The 15109-nt window shown below is 43.6% G+C and overlaps 1 protein-coding gene across 1 annotated transcript in view; it reads right to left on the bottom strand.

The window, feature by feature from the left end:
- Positions 1–13251, bottom strand: part of LOC310770827 (protein O-GlcNAcase-like) — a gene marked incomplete at both ends in the record, with an annotated part of 51402 nt that extends 38151 nt beyond the window's left edge. Inside the window, 9 exons of the mRNA XM_083663538.1 lie at positions 6023–6175; positions 6699–6776; positions 8011–8112; positions 8773–9075; positions 9614–9859; positions 10652–10750; positions 10863–10925; positions 12458–12571; positions 12967–13251. Of these exons, the coding sequence (XP_083519664.1) occupies positions 6023–6175; positions 6699–6776; positions 8011–8112; positions 8773–9075; positions 9614–9859; positions 10652–10750; positions 10863–10925; positions 12458–12571; positions 12967–13251 (1443 nt within the window). The remainder of the gene's footprint in view (positions 1–6022; positions 6176–6698; positions 6777–8010; positions 8113–8772; positions 9076–9613; positions 9860–10651; positions 10751–10862; positions 10926–12457; positions 12572–12966) is intronic.
- Between the last annotated feature and the right edge of the window lie 1858 nt (positions 13252–15109).

Raw genomic sequence — 15109 nt, 5'->3', positions numbered from 1 at the left:
TGTATAAGGGGTCTATAGCTATTATCATTACAAAAAGAGAAATCGTAATATAATACTGTAGCGAATCAGCAGTACACATACAGGGGTGAGCATTGGTAGTGTCTTGACTGCAGATATGAACTGATGTGTGGGAGTGCTTTATTGGGGAACACTATGCTGTGGGGATACTTCCGGAGTGAACTGAGCATGCGCGTCAGTCTTCACACACTACTCGAAGGGAAAGCTGCTAGCTTTGAGCATGACAACCGCTGAGAGTTGTAATATAACTAACTGTGAATAAAGACCCTTGTACCATCAAGAAGCCTCTGCCTCATGAGATACCGGATACGTTACAATACTGTAAAAACACACTTAAAATTAGTCCGGATCTTAATTCCCATGTCTTATTTTTAATGAATAGGTTCATATTAATTCGTATTAATATCAATCACCATAATGATCCATCACTGTATATCCCTTTATTTTACTTGTAGCTTTACTGTGAATAAACTCTTGCTTATCCGTATACCCAACTTAAACCAACCAAATAATGTCATCAAAATGATTTAATTATACGCCTCACAACAGCATACTGATACATTTCCTTGCATATTCCATGTTATCATCCATTCACGTATCGTTCATATTCAGTTCTTATCCCCAAACAACCAGCAAACACACATTATAGCGCTGTAAATAGTCACAATATTAACCACCAATGAATGCCTTTTCAAACCAAAACCAGTTAATAGCTATTTCATCACGCTACATGTGAGCCTTGCTAGCAATAGTTAGCTGCTAACCTTAGCATGCTATGAGCTAGCCACATTGACGCGTTAATGCTACATGCTTACGTGCCATGCCAGCTGGCGCCTCCCACACACGGATATTTTAACTCCGCCTCTTAATACACACTCGCGCTATCACTCCAAATACTCTCACTCATTCCACAAACTCCTCGCGACAACATCCATGCAACAGTCATTTCTCAAGTGCCCACAACAACCACATTCTATAAACAGTCCGACGCCATTTTCTCACAACCACACTTTCACATTCGCGTTTTCCTGGAAAATGTCCCATGTGGCTTACCGTCCTTCCCGTACGTCTACCACAAGCCCGCTGGGAAATGTAGTTTCCACCACAGTAACATAACACCACACACACAGTCGCTACCAAAACAGTCATACTACCACACAAACAATCCTTTCAGACGCATCTCCACATTCTACCACAACAAACAAACTCAACAGTCAGCATTCAGCCATACATTACGCAAAAACTTCAGCCATTTTCTCCTCATCCTCTCCAACCAGCCACTTCCGGTCATTTCACATGTCCTTTCACCCACACTCTCTACGCACATACACTCACATTCAACCATCTATATTTAATCTCCAATCTCTCCTACTTATAGAACCCATTCATTCAAACATATTTTTCATTCATATTAAAACATACTAATATTTTATTTTATCTCTCCTCCTTAATGTAACAAATATCACCAACATCTGACTCCAAATGATACTCTAATTAAGTGCTATTTTCAACCACTTTCACACAACCCCGGCCGGGTTACAAACACTTACATTTAGCAATACAAACAACATCACACAGCAACACATCACCAACGCGCATTTTCAACCTATTTGTAAACACCATAATCTAAACTATTTCTTTCGTGTGACTTTTAATCAGTGAGTGCCAAATACACTCTTTTAGGTCTTAATTTATCCAAACTTACACACGCATTTCCCAAATGGTTTGTGTGACCATCAATCTATTTAAAATCTGCGTTATCTCAGTTGCCTTTCCAAATAACTACACACATTTTAACTATCTCCTATAGGCAACCAACGGCTTCGGACCGCATTGCCTATATTGCCATAATTTGATCAATATTCGGGTCCATAAACAATGCCAATTAATATTTCTAATCACGCTTGGAGGGCGGATTCTAATTATTAATTGTTGTCCTAGTTTAATGTGTGCTATCATACACAGGCCCACCTGGCCTCATCTCCTGTCTTCCACGGACAGCGAGATAATTTAGTACAGTTTGCCATAGCCAAAAACTCGCACACAACATATATTATTGGGCAAACTTGTCGTCCTTATTCCCCTCCTTTTTTAACCATATTGTCCAACAACTCCCACACACCACCTGCGTGTTCATTGTTGAATAGGACTGTGTACTTACCGCAAGAAGCAGCTGAGCGACCCGCACTTAGCTGGCTCTTCCGTCCTGGAGCGTCTTCTCCGGGAGGTCCAAATTCATCACGTCGGGGTCACCACTTGTCGTCTCTTAAGGCAGTGGTGTGTGAAAAGTATGTTCAGAAATATGCAGAAAAAAAGGGTCGAGAGGCGAATGTCAGGTCTCAAAAAACAGGGTTTATTTGAAGAAAATAGACTTGCATTCAAAGGACAAGATGGCTGAAAAAATAACCACCGAGAGAAAATCAGAATATGCTCTATCTGTTTCTTGGCGCGCATCGACTTAAATAAACTATGACTCTCCTCTGCTCCTCCTCTCAAGGCTCCACCCCTCCAGACTACCTGACCATTCACAGCTCTCGCTGTCTCTCCCTCTGTCCAATCAAAAGCTTCTCCAGAAATGTATATGTGCTTAGCTCTCCGTGTGTTTCAGTGTGCACCCTTTTGTTTCTCTTCCTGCATTTTATCTCACCTTGCATCTTGTCTCCTCCTTTGAACAAAGGCTAACCAAATGCTCTCCCTATTCAGCTCTCTCTCTCCCCAGAGCCCCCCTCTCTCTAACCTTTCAAGTTCCTAGCCCAGAGACCCCCCTCCTTCTCCTCTCTCTCCTTAAGACAATACAGCTGCTGTTTTTAGGTGTATGTGCTTCTCCCTTCCTGCGTTTGAGTGTGTAAAGGTGTGACTTCTCCTGTCTTCCATCCTTTGATAGCAATCAATGCCTTTTGTTCTAATCTTAAGTCTCCTCATTTACTACTCTCTCCCCCCTCCCCAAAGGAGTCGGACTGTCTGGCCTTTTTTCCCTCTGCTCCTAGTTAGTTAAAAGGTCACATGCTAGTCTGTTCTTTACACCTCCTAACTTAATATTTAAGAATAAAAGACAACTACAATATACTATAAGTATCACTAATTATGATAGGCAGTGGGCAGCTGATATACCACAGCTTCAAATTAGAGTACGCTGTCACTTCACAGATCAGTGCTGCTGTTGGATTCATACATTTTCCAGGGATTTTTCCATTTGAAAAAAAAAAATCAAAATGATTTACAAAATTTTTCCATTAATTATCAGAGGGTTTCATGGTCCCAAAAGTCATAAAACTTCTACCAATGAAGGATCCTTCAGCTGCAGTGAAAACATGAATGATGAGGTTACTTTGTAGGTGTAATGGATATCAAATGTATTTACACCTACCACATATTTACACTGTAAATGCATATGATGTAAATTACTTGGAACATTGCTATTACTATTTAGTATTTGGCCAAGTTCATACACGGCCCAAGAAACATCATACCGGAATGAAATGTTGGGAGCGGGGGAGTCTGGTGCAACGCACAGGTCCTGGACCTGGTGAGACGTAGGAGGAGCCCGGACAGGAGTCAACCCACAGAGCCCAGTCCCTCCAAGTGCCAGAGCCTCCCGGTCCCGGCACGGCAGAGTAGTTCTGTCTTTCCCTAGAGGGCTGACCGTGGGTAGCTACTGGGACGTAAGTCGGGGCTTGATCACCCCCGGCTGGGTCACCTGGGTGAGGGTGTCTGATGTCGCAGTACCCGAAACATCCTATGACCCCAGGGTACATCACTGATGATACGTCCCAGTTGCATCCATGTGATGTTTTTTCTATATATATATATTAAAAGGTTCCTTCCATTGGAAATCTCAACTTTAGGAAACATCTAAGACGATCATTTAATAATACTGACCGATCCATTTAGATTGTGATTTACACATAGCCTTTATAATACTGACCGATCCATTTAGATTGTGATTTACACATAGCCTTTATAATACTGACCGATACATTTAGATTGTGATTTACACATAGCCTTTATAATACTGACCGATCCATTTAGATTGTGATTTACACATAGCCTTTTGCAGTACGGTCGATATGGAATCCCTCAGTCTGTGGTTCAGATGTTCTCCGCTCAGCTGAACTGGTCTGCACGGGAGACTGCCTCTGCCATGGACCTGCTCAGACTGTCTCTGCCATGGACCTGCTCAGACTGCCTCTGCCATGGACCTGCTCAGACTCCAGCAGCTCCGCAAGCAGCAGCGCTTGGCAGTGAGTAGCCACTCATGGAAGGAACTCTTCAATCTGTCTTTAAAGGGACAGCTCACCCTAAAATCCAAAATACATATTTTCCCCCTCACCTGTAGTGCTATTTATCCATCTAGATTGTTTTGTGTTAGTTGTCTAGGTTTTGGAGATATCAGCCGTAGAGATGTCTGCCTTCTCTCCAACACAATGGAACTGGATGGCACTCGGCTTGTGGTGCTCAAAGTGCAAAAAGAATACATTTGAAAAACTCAACAGCCATGTCTCTTTCCAGAAATCATGACCCAGTTACTCAAGATAATCCACAGACTTGTTGTGAGCAGTTTTATGTGGGAACAATTTTGGACTAAACTACACCTGATAGCTAGCTGCTGCTCTGCTGCTGCTAGTTTCATGTGGGAACTAGTTAGCAGCTAATGGGTGTAGTTCGGTCGAGAGAAAATAGATGACAAATAAAAACAACATAGAGAAGAGAGACTATAGGCCAAACTGGCTTTGTTTTCTTATTTCCTTCTTGTTTCTGTTGCATTGTGTGCTTTGTACAGATTGTCATTTGGTTTTCTGAGGTAGAATAAGTCCTTCTAGGCTTTCCTGTCTCTACCTGCATATTATTTTCTTGTTTGTATTTTGTTTTTAATCCATTTCCGTTTTTATTGTGTGCAAATAAATAAAACAAAATAAAACTGTTACTGGCTTTTCTAGAATAATGGTTACTGCAATTGACAGCAAGCTTTCATGTCACAAAAATCAATACTGCCAGACAAAGTATTACAACCCTAGAACGGGTTGTCCATCCAATGTGGCTCAGAATAAAGGAGAGCAGTGGGGAGATGGTTTGATTGCCGTTTTAAAATGAAGGTGCACATTCAAACCCACATGCTCCAGCAACTGTTGGTGCCTGCTGCACAGGAAGTGTGTTTTTTAGTTTTAAAGGGGCGCTAAGCCCCCAGAATTCAATACAACAACTGGAAGAAGCAGTGTGAAATACAATTCAAATAATAAAGGGAACTGATACAAATATATTTAATTCATATTTACAGATTTATTACGTTATAAAGAGACATATTACAAAGATACCATAAGACACCATAAAAAATGGTGGAACTTTTTTTTTTTTTTTTCATACTCCAATCTGCAAAGCATGAAGATAGGGGGAGATGATACCATTTGCAGAGAATAGCGAGAAATAATGGTGGAACATGACAAATAAAATAAAATAAAATAAATAAAATGTGTCAGAAGCACACACAAAAAAAACAATTCCACGAATACAATAAGATTATTAATAACAGTTGCTTGATGACAACAAGTATAGAGAGAACATATTAACAGTTACAGTAGCCTATGCACCGTTGCCAGAGCCATTGGTTGTTGCAATGCATACAACAGCTGTCCTCATTGGTTGTTGCAATGCATACAACAGCTGTCCTCATTGGTTGTACGTAGCCTCCTCCTTGCTTATCTATCACCCTTTATTTTCCCAGCCAGCTACGAAACTTGCGTTACCCCTCGATAACAACAAAGACGATGGGATTTCAACCCCTGCTGGCTGCATGTAGTCATTACAAAGATCACATCGCTCTAATTGTTGAATTGAAATATACCAGACAAGCATTCATTTCGCACTTGATGATATAAATGAAAAGGGGGGTGTGTGATTATAGACGGACGTATCGTCGTCTGGCAGTGACCTGCCTCCTTGAGGCAGCTGGCTCGGGGTGTTTCAGGGGGGGAGGCAGTGTGTTTCGGGGGCAGGCAGTGTGGTTTACTGGTAGCTTCTTCTTGCGTGGTCTCTTGGCCCGGGCTGGAGTGTTTTCATCCCCAGGGCTGAGAGGACGCTTGGCTGAGGGACGGGACACAGGGCTTGGCGTTGGCGTGGACGGGGAGAAGCACAGGCCCCGGGGAGGACAGCAGATCACCGGCTGTTGAAGAGGGGGAAATACAATTCAGATTAGATTAGATTTCACTTTATTTTCGGACAAAGTCCGAAATTTGTCCCAAGACACTTTCCCATAAATACAACTAGAACGACCGCACCACGGATTTATGCCTCTGCCATTAGTTCATTCTTGAGTCCAAATCGCCATTTGAGGCAAATTGGAAGAAATTCCATCAAGGCGCTCCTGAGATGTTGCGTTAACAAACTTGGAAATGGCGTTCGTGAGGTCAGTGACCTTGAACTTTGACCACCAAAATGTAATCAGTTCATCCTTGAGGCCAAGTTAATTGTTGAGGCAAATTTTATGAAATTCCGTCAAGGCATTCCTGAGATATGGCGTTAACAAGCTTGAAAATGGCGTTCGAGAGGTCACAGTGACCTTGACCTTTGACCACCAAAATCTAATCAGATCATCCTTGAGTCTAAGTCGATGTTTGAGGCAAATTTGATAAAAAATCCTATTTCCCCCGGTGGCAAATGTTCACCATAGAGGCCTCGTTACTTACAGAATCTTGTCCTGTGTTGTTAGACACCAGTGGGGAGCTGAGCAAGCTGGCCATTCCCGGAGTCATCCCAGAGTGCTTCTGTGGGTGAAGATGGGACGTTGTCAGACAAACATTAAGCAAGGGTATTTTGTGAGCAAAATAATACAATATGACCATATATATACAATATATATTATATATATATATTAGGGGTGCACCGATCGATCGGCACGCAATCTGTATCGGCCGATTTTGACCTCAAATATGTGATCTGCTGCTGCAGATATTTCTTTATTGTCGCCGATCGCATAGCTGATCATGCTGCACGTGAGAAACATGAGGCAGCCCATTTTCATGTCTTCAATGTCCATCGTTTAACTTTCATATTGTGCTCTAACGTTTATATCATTGTGTTGCAAAGCACACGCTTTGCTTTCGTCAGCCGTACTTTCCGTACTATAAGGCGCACCTGAATATAAGCCGCAGCAGCTAAATTGAATGATTGTTACATATATAAGCCGCACTGGACTATAAGCCGCAGGTGTTTTAATGTTTAAAACTGGTCAGGAGGCGTAGCGCCTGCCTGTAACAGAGATCTCCGTGTCTTATCAGCGGAGACCGTTTTGAGTCCGATGAACAAATCAATCAAAAACACTTCACTACGTCCAACATAGGCTACAAGATTCGTTTCATTCCATTGAATTTGGCAGCGCGGACGAAACATGGGTGGAACGAAACATGCAAATTACATGTTTTGCATCCTCATCGTCGTAACACAGCCAGTTCTCCATCTTTTGAAGCATGATGTTAGATTACAACGAGCTAGTTGTGTGGCTTAGCCTTCCAAAATGTTGCCGTTAAGTTTTTAGAATGTAATACATAGAATTGGGAACGTTACATTCAATTTCATTCAGACTGTGTTTCTGGCTCAATCGACATTTTCCCCCCGGAGCGAGGGAGGGTGAGAGGAGGGAGGGTGTTTTACAGTAGTGGCTGATAGAGCGTAGTGGCACAGTGCTCCAATCAGGTCGCGAGGCACATTTTTTGCAACATCATCCAATCAGGGTCTCGCTCTCGTAATGTCTGTCTTGCTCTCGTTCTGTCTCTCGTACCAAAATCCATAGATTTAGGAGGTCCCCTAGTGGCCGTTAGCTGTAAAAATCCATAGATAAGCCGCACCGTTATATAAGTCGCATTTTATATGTAAAATGGAAACTGTTCTATAATAGACTGCTATAGCTGCTTACAAAATAAATAAATAAAAACGTGATCGGTGCACCCCTAATATATATATACTATAGACTATAAATATACAACTAGGGTCACTAAGCACCTCAATGTCGTCATCCGGCACGTCCAGGAAGCAGTTGTCCTCATCGTGGTCCAGAGGGCTGGTGAGGCAGAAGCCTCTCAGATACATGGGAAGAGGGGAGAGCTGGACAGGAAGAAACAGAAGAGGGTTAGACTCCCGGGAAAATATATTTGAGAGAGATCTGCTGGCTATTGTAAGTCTGACTGTTTCCAGGTCCATGTGTGGCTTGACCATTTGCAAGAAAATGTCTTATACATTCACATTTTACATTTTACTTTCATAGTTCTTTTCTGGATTTTCGCCCATTTTCTCCATAATTGTACTTGGCCAATTCTCCCCCTGCTGTCCCACATATTAATGCAATGATCCACCTCCTCTGCCGATCTGGGGAGAGGCATAGACTAGCACATGCTTCCTCCGATACATGTGCAGTTGCCAGCCGCTTCCGTTCACCTGACAGAGAGGAGCTTCACCGGCAGGACATAGCGTGCGGGAGGATCACGCTATTCCCCCTAGCTCCGCTCCTCCCCCGAACAGGTGGCCCGACTGACCAGAGGAGGCGCTGTTGCAGGGACCAGGACTTTATACCCCACCGGCTTCCCACCTGCAGACACGGCCAATTGTGTCTGTAGGAACGTCTGACCAAGCAGGAAGCACCACTGCCGGGAACTGAAGCCACATCTCTTGCATCTACACTAACCCAGATATGGTCTTGTACATGTATTGTGCTTGGTGATCAAATGTGATTCTTATTCGTGTGTGTGAAGGCAGGAGTTGACGTACCGTGAGAGCCGCTGCTGTGAAAGCAGTGTCTCCACTGTTGAAGGAGGGCATACGGCGCCGCGACACCGTCTTGGTTGGTTTCTTGAAAGCAAAGCTCTCCTGTAAACTGGTGTGTTTCAGGGGGGACGGAAGTGCGTTTCGGGTGAAAGCAGTGCTGTTTAGTGGTCGCTTCTGGAGGCGTCTGTACTGCTCCGTCTTGCTGCGCTCGCCGGCCCAGGTGCGACTCTTGAGACGAAACGTCCTCAGGTCCTCTTTGAAATCTTCGTGATGCATGGGACGATATGACTCAGGTTCACATCGAGACTGCAGGCGAGAAGGAGACAGATATTCAGACGACCAAACAACAAGATGTGTTCAAACTACAATAAGGTCAAAACAAATGTGAATTTTTGGGGCGCAAGATTCCTATGAAAATACCCCCCACCCCCAAAATAAATAAATAAATAAAATGAAATTCTAATGCACGTGCTCCATAAATCATGTTATCTGCCCAGCCATCTGGGCAGATAACACTTATGACATCACTCACCCAGCTGCTGTACAGCACTGCTGTTCTGAATGAATGAGCCCAGCTTGAGACCAGATCATAACAGCAGTGCTGTACAGCAGCCAGGCTGGCAGTGATGTCATAAGTGTTATATGCCCAGATGGCTTCATGTGTCAGCTGCTTTTTACAAAAACCAGTCTAGATGCAGCCATGTGTGAAAAAAGAGAGAGAATCCTATTGCTACATACCAGTCCCGCACATTAATGCAACGTGGTCTCCAACCTGCACAATGCTCTTTAAAGTATGCAACTGAAGTCCTTTGACAAAATGAGAAACAGATTTGGAAACACAAACCTGAAAATGAGGGAAGAATTCTTTGTATCCTCCCTTGAGGATGTAGAGTTCGGGGTAGTGGAGATTGGGGTAATCGTTCATGTTGCGGTCGCTCTCTCTGACAAAGCGGCACATGCGCGGGCCGCGCTCCGAGGAGAACTCGCAGTGGAAGACGATGAGGACGCGTCTGTCCGGGGAGGACGCCGTGATGGGTACTCTGAGGAGGTAGTCTTCCACCTGCTGCTCCTGGTGTAGGTTCACAGCTCCCTGAGACAACAACAACAACAGCTACTTTACTCACAATGTACAGGAAGTTATCTGATGACATTGGTGCACAGGCGTCAAAACAGAGTCAACACTCAGTAACAAATAACAGGGGGAACAGGACCTCAGACCCAGTAGACTAGAATAATATAGAGATGGTCATACATTTCAATGTACAGCCACTACATGAAGTGGTTAAATACAATGCCAATCTGGGCACAGTCTGACGCCTCATAAGACAGACGGCTGATCATATTTGGGGAGTTCTGGTGTAGGGCGGTCGCCCCCGGCAACACTTCCACTTCCATGGGCCGGGTATGGGTATTGGCAAGGACCTCACGATACGATGCGTATCAAGATACATGGGTCGCGATACGATTGTATCACGATACATTGCGATACAATACATATTGCGATATATTGCAACACTCTACACAATTTACTCAACAACAAAACAAGAAAACAAAAAAAGAGCTAAAAATACAACACACTGTGTACCACCCAGGTAGTGTAATAATATATACATCACTTTATATTGATAACTTAGTGGACAAATTGAGTGCAAACTATTGAGTGTTGAGTGTGTTACTGTCACTGAACACACTGTTCAGATATCGATATGGGAAATATCGATACAGTATCGCATAAAAAATGTCTAAATGCCTTTTCAGAAGCCTTTCCATCCTACCAAGACATTCCTGCACGAGACGAGACAGTCAAAACAAAGTGGATTTTCACACCAGTCCTTTACTATAGTCTTATAGTATAGAGGCGGACATGTTGGCAGACGCTCACCTTGATGTGTCCGCCCTCAAACTCGTAGGGGTAGCGACAGTCGATGACGATCACGCGTTCCACGAGCTGACTGAACTGTCCACTCAGAGCTGCCACCATCTGAGGACCACAGAGGGGAAACTTTAATGTCACGTTTGAAATACTGCAATTCATTCAATACAGAATAAAAGACCGATCAAACAAAACAGAAATAGACAAATACTCTACTCACCGTCTCTGGGGTAATGTACTTGAGGTCCACATGTTTACCGCCCACTGTGGGAAGTACAAAAGGCTGGAAGAAGAGGGGAATAGGGTTAGGAAAGTAATTATTTGATGCAATTTAGTTATTAGGGCAGGAAACACAGCTGAAACAATAGAAGGATCTTATAAGCACACATGCGGCCCGCGATGGAATTGCATTCTTTTTTTTGCTGAATAAGTGTCCAAATGTTCATGTCATTCTGGCCAATACTCCACTTCTGTTATAACATTTCAGTCTGGAATATGGAATATCTTTCAATAATCTTTAAGACTAAAAGGCTCAAAGTAATCTCATGTGTAAGAAATGACTGTTCTACAGTCATTTCTTGCGGCCCTGGGGCCTAGAGTCTAGAGCACACATGAGCAAAATGCAGCCCCAGGGCCGGACTCAAAGAAAAACAAAACACCCCCAAAAACTCAATAAAAGGCAGAATTATGTTAACACATTCACTGCCAGCCATTTTTTTTTTACTGTAGGTAGCTACTAGCTTCTGCCAGAGGGTTTTTTTGAGGATTCTGGCTCATCTTTCAAGACCTGAGGATTCTTTTCTGCTAAGATTTTGTGAACACAAAATATCTCAAAAGAACTAATAGAATGTGTGCTTTCTCTGTCTAAAAGAGTTAGTTTGTAGAGTTAGTAGTTATGTAGGCATTAGCACTTGAATACAGCATGGTTTCAGCGTCTGAAAATTTAAGCTGAGATAAATAGCTTTTTGTGAAATTCGATAGAACAGTCACTTTAACCATTCATTTTTGGCATCAGTAAGACGTCAGACATCTAAACAATAGTTTTGAACAGTAATTTCCTCCATAACAGCAGGAAACACCCCTCTACTTCAAACTCCTCCCTCCGTGTGTGTTCTTCTTGGCTGCAGCGGGCGTGTCACAAGCGAGTTGCTGCTGCTGCTGCACCTGTCTGTTGGCGGCCGCTGGGCAAGTCTGGATGGGCTCGCTCGTTTCTTTTGCGATTCTGGTCTTATTTATGCTGCGTGTTTCAAAGTGTGTTGCACCCATAATCTATTATGCAAATTTGCAATTCCCCACCGCCAGCAATCAGCGCGAAAGCGAAAGCGTTTTCGCCAATCCATTTTACTGTATGAGAATGGTTTCATCGCGCGTTCCCCTGCAGTTTTGGCTCGGCTTTTTCTAGAATGGAGAGCACTGTCGCCACTTAGTGGGTCGGTGGAATGGGTTGTACACGTTCGGTGGCTCCAATAATTTTATAGGAGACGTGGGGGGCGTTGATCCACGTCCCACCGTCAAATTTTTTTTTTTTTTTTTTTAAGCCGAGATATCTCGTCATTGGCAGTCAACCGTTGGATTTTGTAAGCCGAGATATCTCGTCAATGGCAGTGAACGTGTTAATAAATCTGATCTGCTACAGCCGTTGGATTTGTATCACTATTATATCAGGAGATTAACAAGAAATGACCAATCACAACGGGAGAGAGGGTTAAAAATAGGGAGACTCCCGTGAAAATCAGGAGTGTTGGCAGGTATAATCTCCAATGTGTGGCCCTTCGCTTACTTGATGTAAGCCCACCCCTGCCTTATAAGCCTTACCTTGGTGAAATCTCCTATCAGGTCTTCATCGCTGTCATCACCGTCCAGCACCGTGTCAATCTCCATCTGACAGGACTGAAGGTCTGACGTGGACTTCTGGAGCGGAGAGCAGCCCTGGATAAAGAAGAGAAATTACTTTTTAAAAGAGACTAGAAAGCTTGAATAATGCACTAACAAACTAGGTTTTGCAGTGGCTCTGGGGGGGTTGCAGGGTGATTGTCAAAAGAGAGAGAAAAAAATCTCTCCCATCATTATTAAAGCTCCCATACCAAATGGCTTAATGTATTATAAAGCTATATCAAGTATAAAAACTATTCCAGTGAGTGAGTGAAATCAGTGTGTGAATGCATGCCATGCGCACTGTCATTGGGTTGGGTTGTGGTGGGAGAGAGAGAGGGGGGGGGGGTCGCTAAACCCAGCCTAACAAAACAAAAGGTGACACAGTAACAAGGTGTTTTCAGCAGGGATACTGTGAATTGTCTGTGTGTGGACGTGTGTTACAGATCTACCTGCTTGCGTGACTGTCCTTCCTCTATGAAGCCGCTTTGCGTCTCAGTTTTCTCCAGCTCTCTCTCTGCATTCTCAGGCAGGACCATCTCAAAGTGGTTCTTGGGAAGAGGGCGTGACATCAGGCCCTGCTTCAGCATATTTACCATGCTTTTGGCGTATGCAGGGTCAGTCAGCTGCTCTTCACTGTTGATATTCAGTTTGTCTCTCAGTGGCGTGCGGCCGCGGATCAACCTCGGGGTCGTGGCCCCGCGTAGGGTCATCGCTCCTCTGGCCTGGGGGGTCATGTCCTCAGACCCCTGACCCTGCCCGGACGTTCTACAGAAGATGAAATGACACAAAATTAAAAAATAATTAAAAAATAATCCTGAATAAAGAATTCAGAGGAAGCCACCTCCGTCAAATCTCATGCCATGCAGTGATGTCACTGGTCCACACTTTAACACTCAATAACTGTCAAATTAAATGACAGACTTCAAAACCGTTTAGTTTTCTGATATACTACTGATGTTCTAATGATACAAAGCTGGTTGAAAATGGGCGGAGTGTTCCTTTAAGTGTCTTATTTTGGTATGAAATAGGTGACTGTCACCTAAAGGTGACTAGTTTGCATTCCTGTAAAATGTAATTTTGGTCCCTTAAATGGATAGTTTGGATTATTGTTTTTTGCTCCCGTGGACAACATTTAATTTAATTTAGACAGAGACAAACAGTTTCGACCCAATCTGGATCTTCGTCAGTGTCATGTGAAGCACATACATTTTAGGAAGTGTTTTTATAGGGACAGGTACATGGTGTATTCTAGGCCTGCACGATATGAGGAAAATCTGTGATGTGCGATAACATTGTTCAATATAGCGATGACGATACGACTGACGAAGGGTACGCCCACCGACAACGACGCGGAAATAAACAGCAAGCCGATATGCTGCAGATTTGACGCAGAATATTATGAAACATGGAGGAGGAAAGGGAGGAAACTGCGACTACAGAAAAAGAAAAGGAAATGCAGCTACAACAAGGACTGGGAAACTATTTATCCGTGGGTGAAGCCAGTGCAAGGCCATTCTCAGAGAGTTTTTTGCGACGTCAGTTTTCAGTTTCACATGGAGGTGAATACGATGTGAAATGACACAAACAATGCGAGACTCACAAGAAACGTGTTGCTCAAAAGGAGGCTTTCCTGTCTATGGATACGTTCCTACTGAAACCCAAACCAGATTCCAACACAGATAAGGTAACAGCAGCTGAAGTAACTACTGTTTACCACACTGTGCAACACTGCCAATCATACAGGTCAGAAGACTGTGGCAGTAAGCTAACGTCGGTCATTTTCCCAGACTCTGAGATTGCAAAAAATGTTCATGTGGTCGTACAAAAGCAGCGTCCATATTTACAGATGTACTTGCCCCTGCCTCTGTGGAGAGTTGCTTGAAAGAATTAAAAACGCCAGTGGTTCAACTCCCAGGTGACAAAAAAGCCCACACGCCATTGTTTTCAGTGGCTTCAGATGCTTCTAATCATGGTACTACAAAACTCTTCCCACTGTCTCTGAGATATTGGACACCAGAGTTGGGTTTGAAAAACAAGATCATTGACTTTTTACGAGGATAGCGATGAGTCATCTGCTACCATACACCGCCAGATTACAAGCAAGTTAGAAGAAAAGGGCCTGCAACTGGACATGATTTCAGCATACACTGCCGATAATGCAAGTGTAAACTATGGAAAAAACAACTGTGTTTTCCAGAAGCTAAAGGCAGACAACAGTGGCATCATTAAGGCAAACTGTACGGCCCACATAGTACAGAACTGTGCAAAACATGCTGGAGACAGGTTGAACATTGACATTGAGTCTGTCGTGAACAAAAGATTCAGTCACTTTTCATCATCTGCAAAACGTACAGAAGAATTGAAAGCAGTGTTCGCCTTTGTGGAAGAAGATGATCAGGTTGTACGGAGACACGTACCCACAAGATGGTTGAGCCTGTGGCCTGCTGTCAAGAGGCTACATGACAGCTGGGCAGCTATCAAGAGCTACTTCTTGTCACTGGGAGAGGATCAATGCCCAAAGGCACTGTGGCAGCGGTTTAAAAAGCATCAGGATGGTGATGGGCAACCCCTTGAGCTACAGGTCTACCTGGC

The sequence above is a fragment of the Poromitra crassiceps genome, assembly GCF_964638095.1.
Source record: "Poromitra crassiceps genome assembly, contig: HAP1_SCAFFOLD_238, whole genome shotgun sequence".
In the NCBI taxonomy this organism is placed as follows: Eukaryota; Metazoa; Chordata; class Actinopteri; order Beryciformes; family Melamphaidae; genus Poromitra; species Poromitra crassiceps.
Note: the sequence above shows the minus strand (reverse complement) of the source record. Positions and strands in the feature narration are given on the sequence as shown.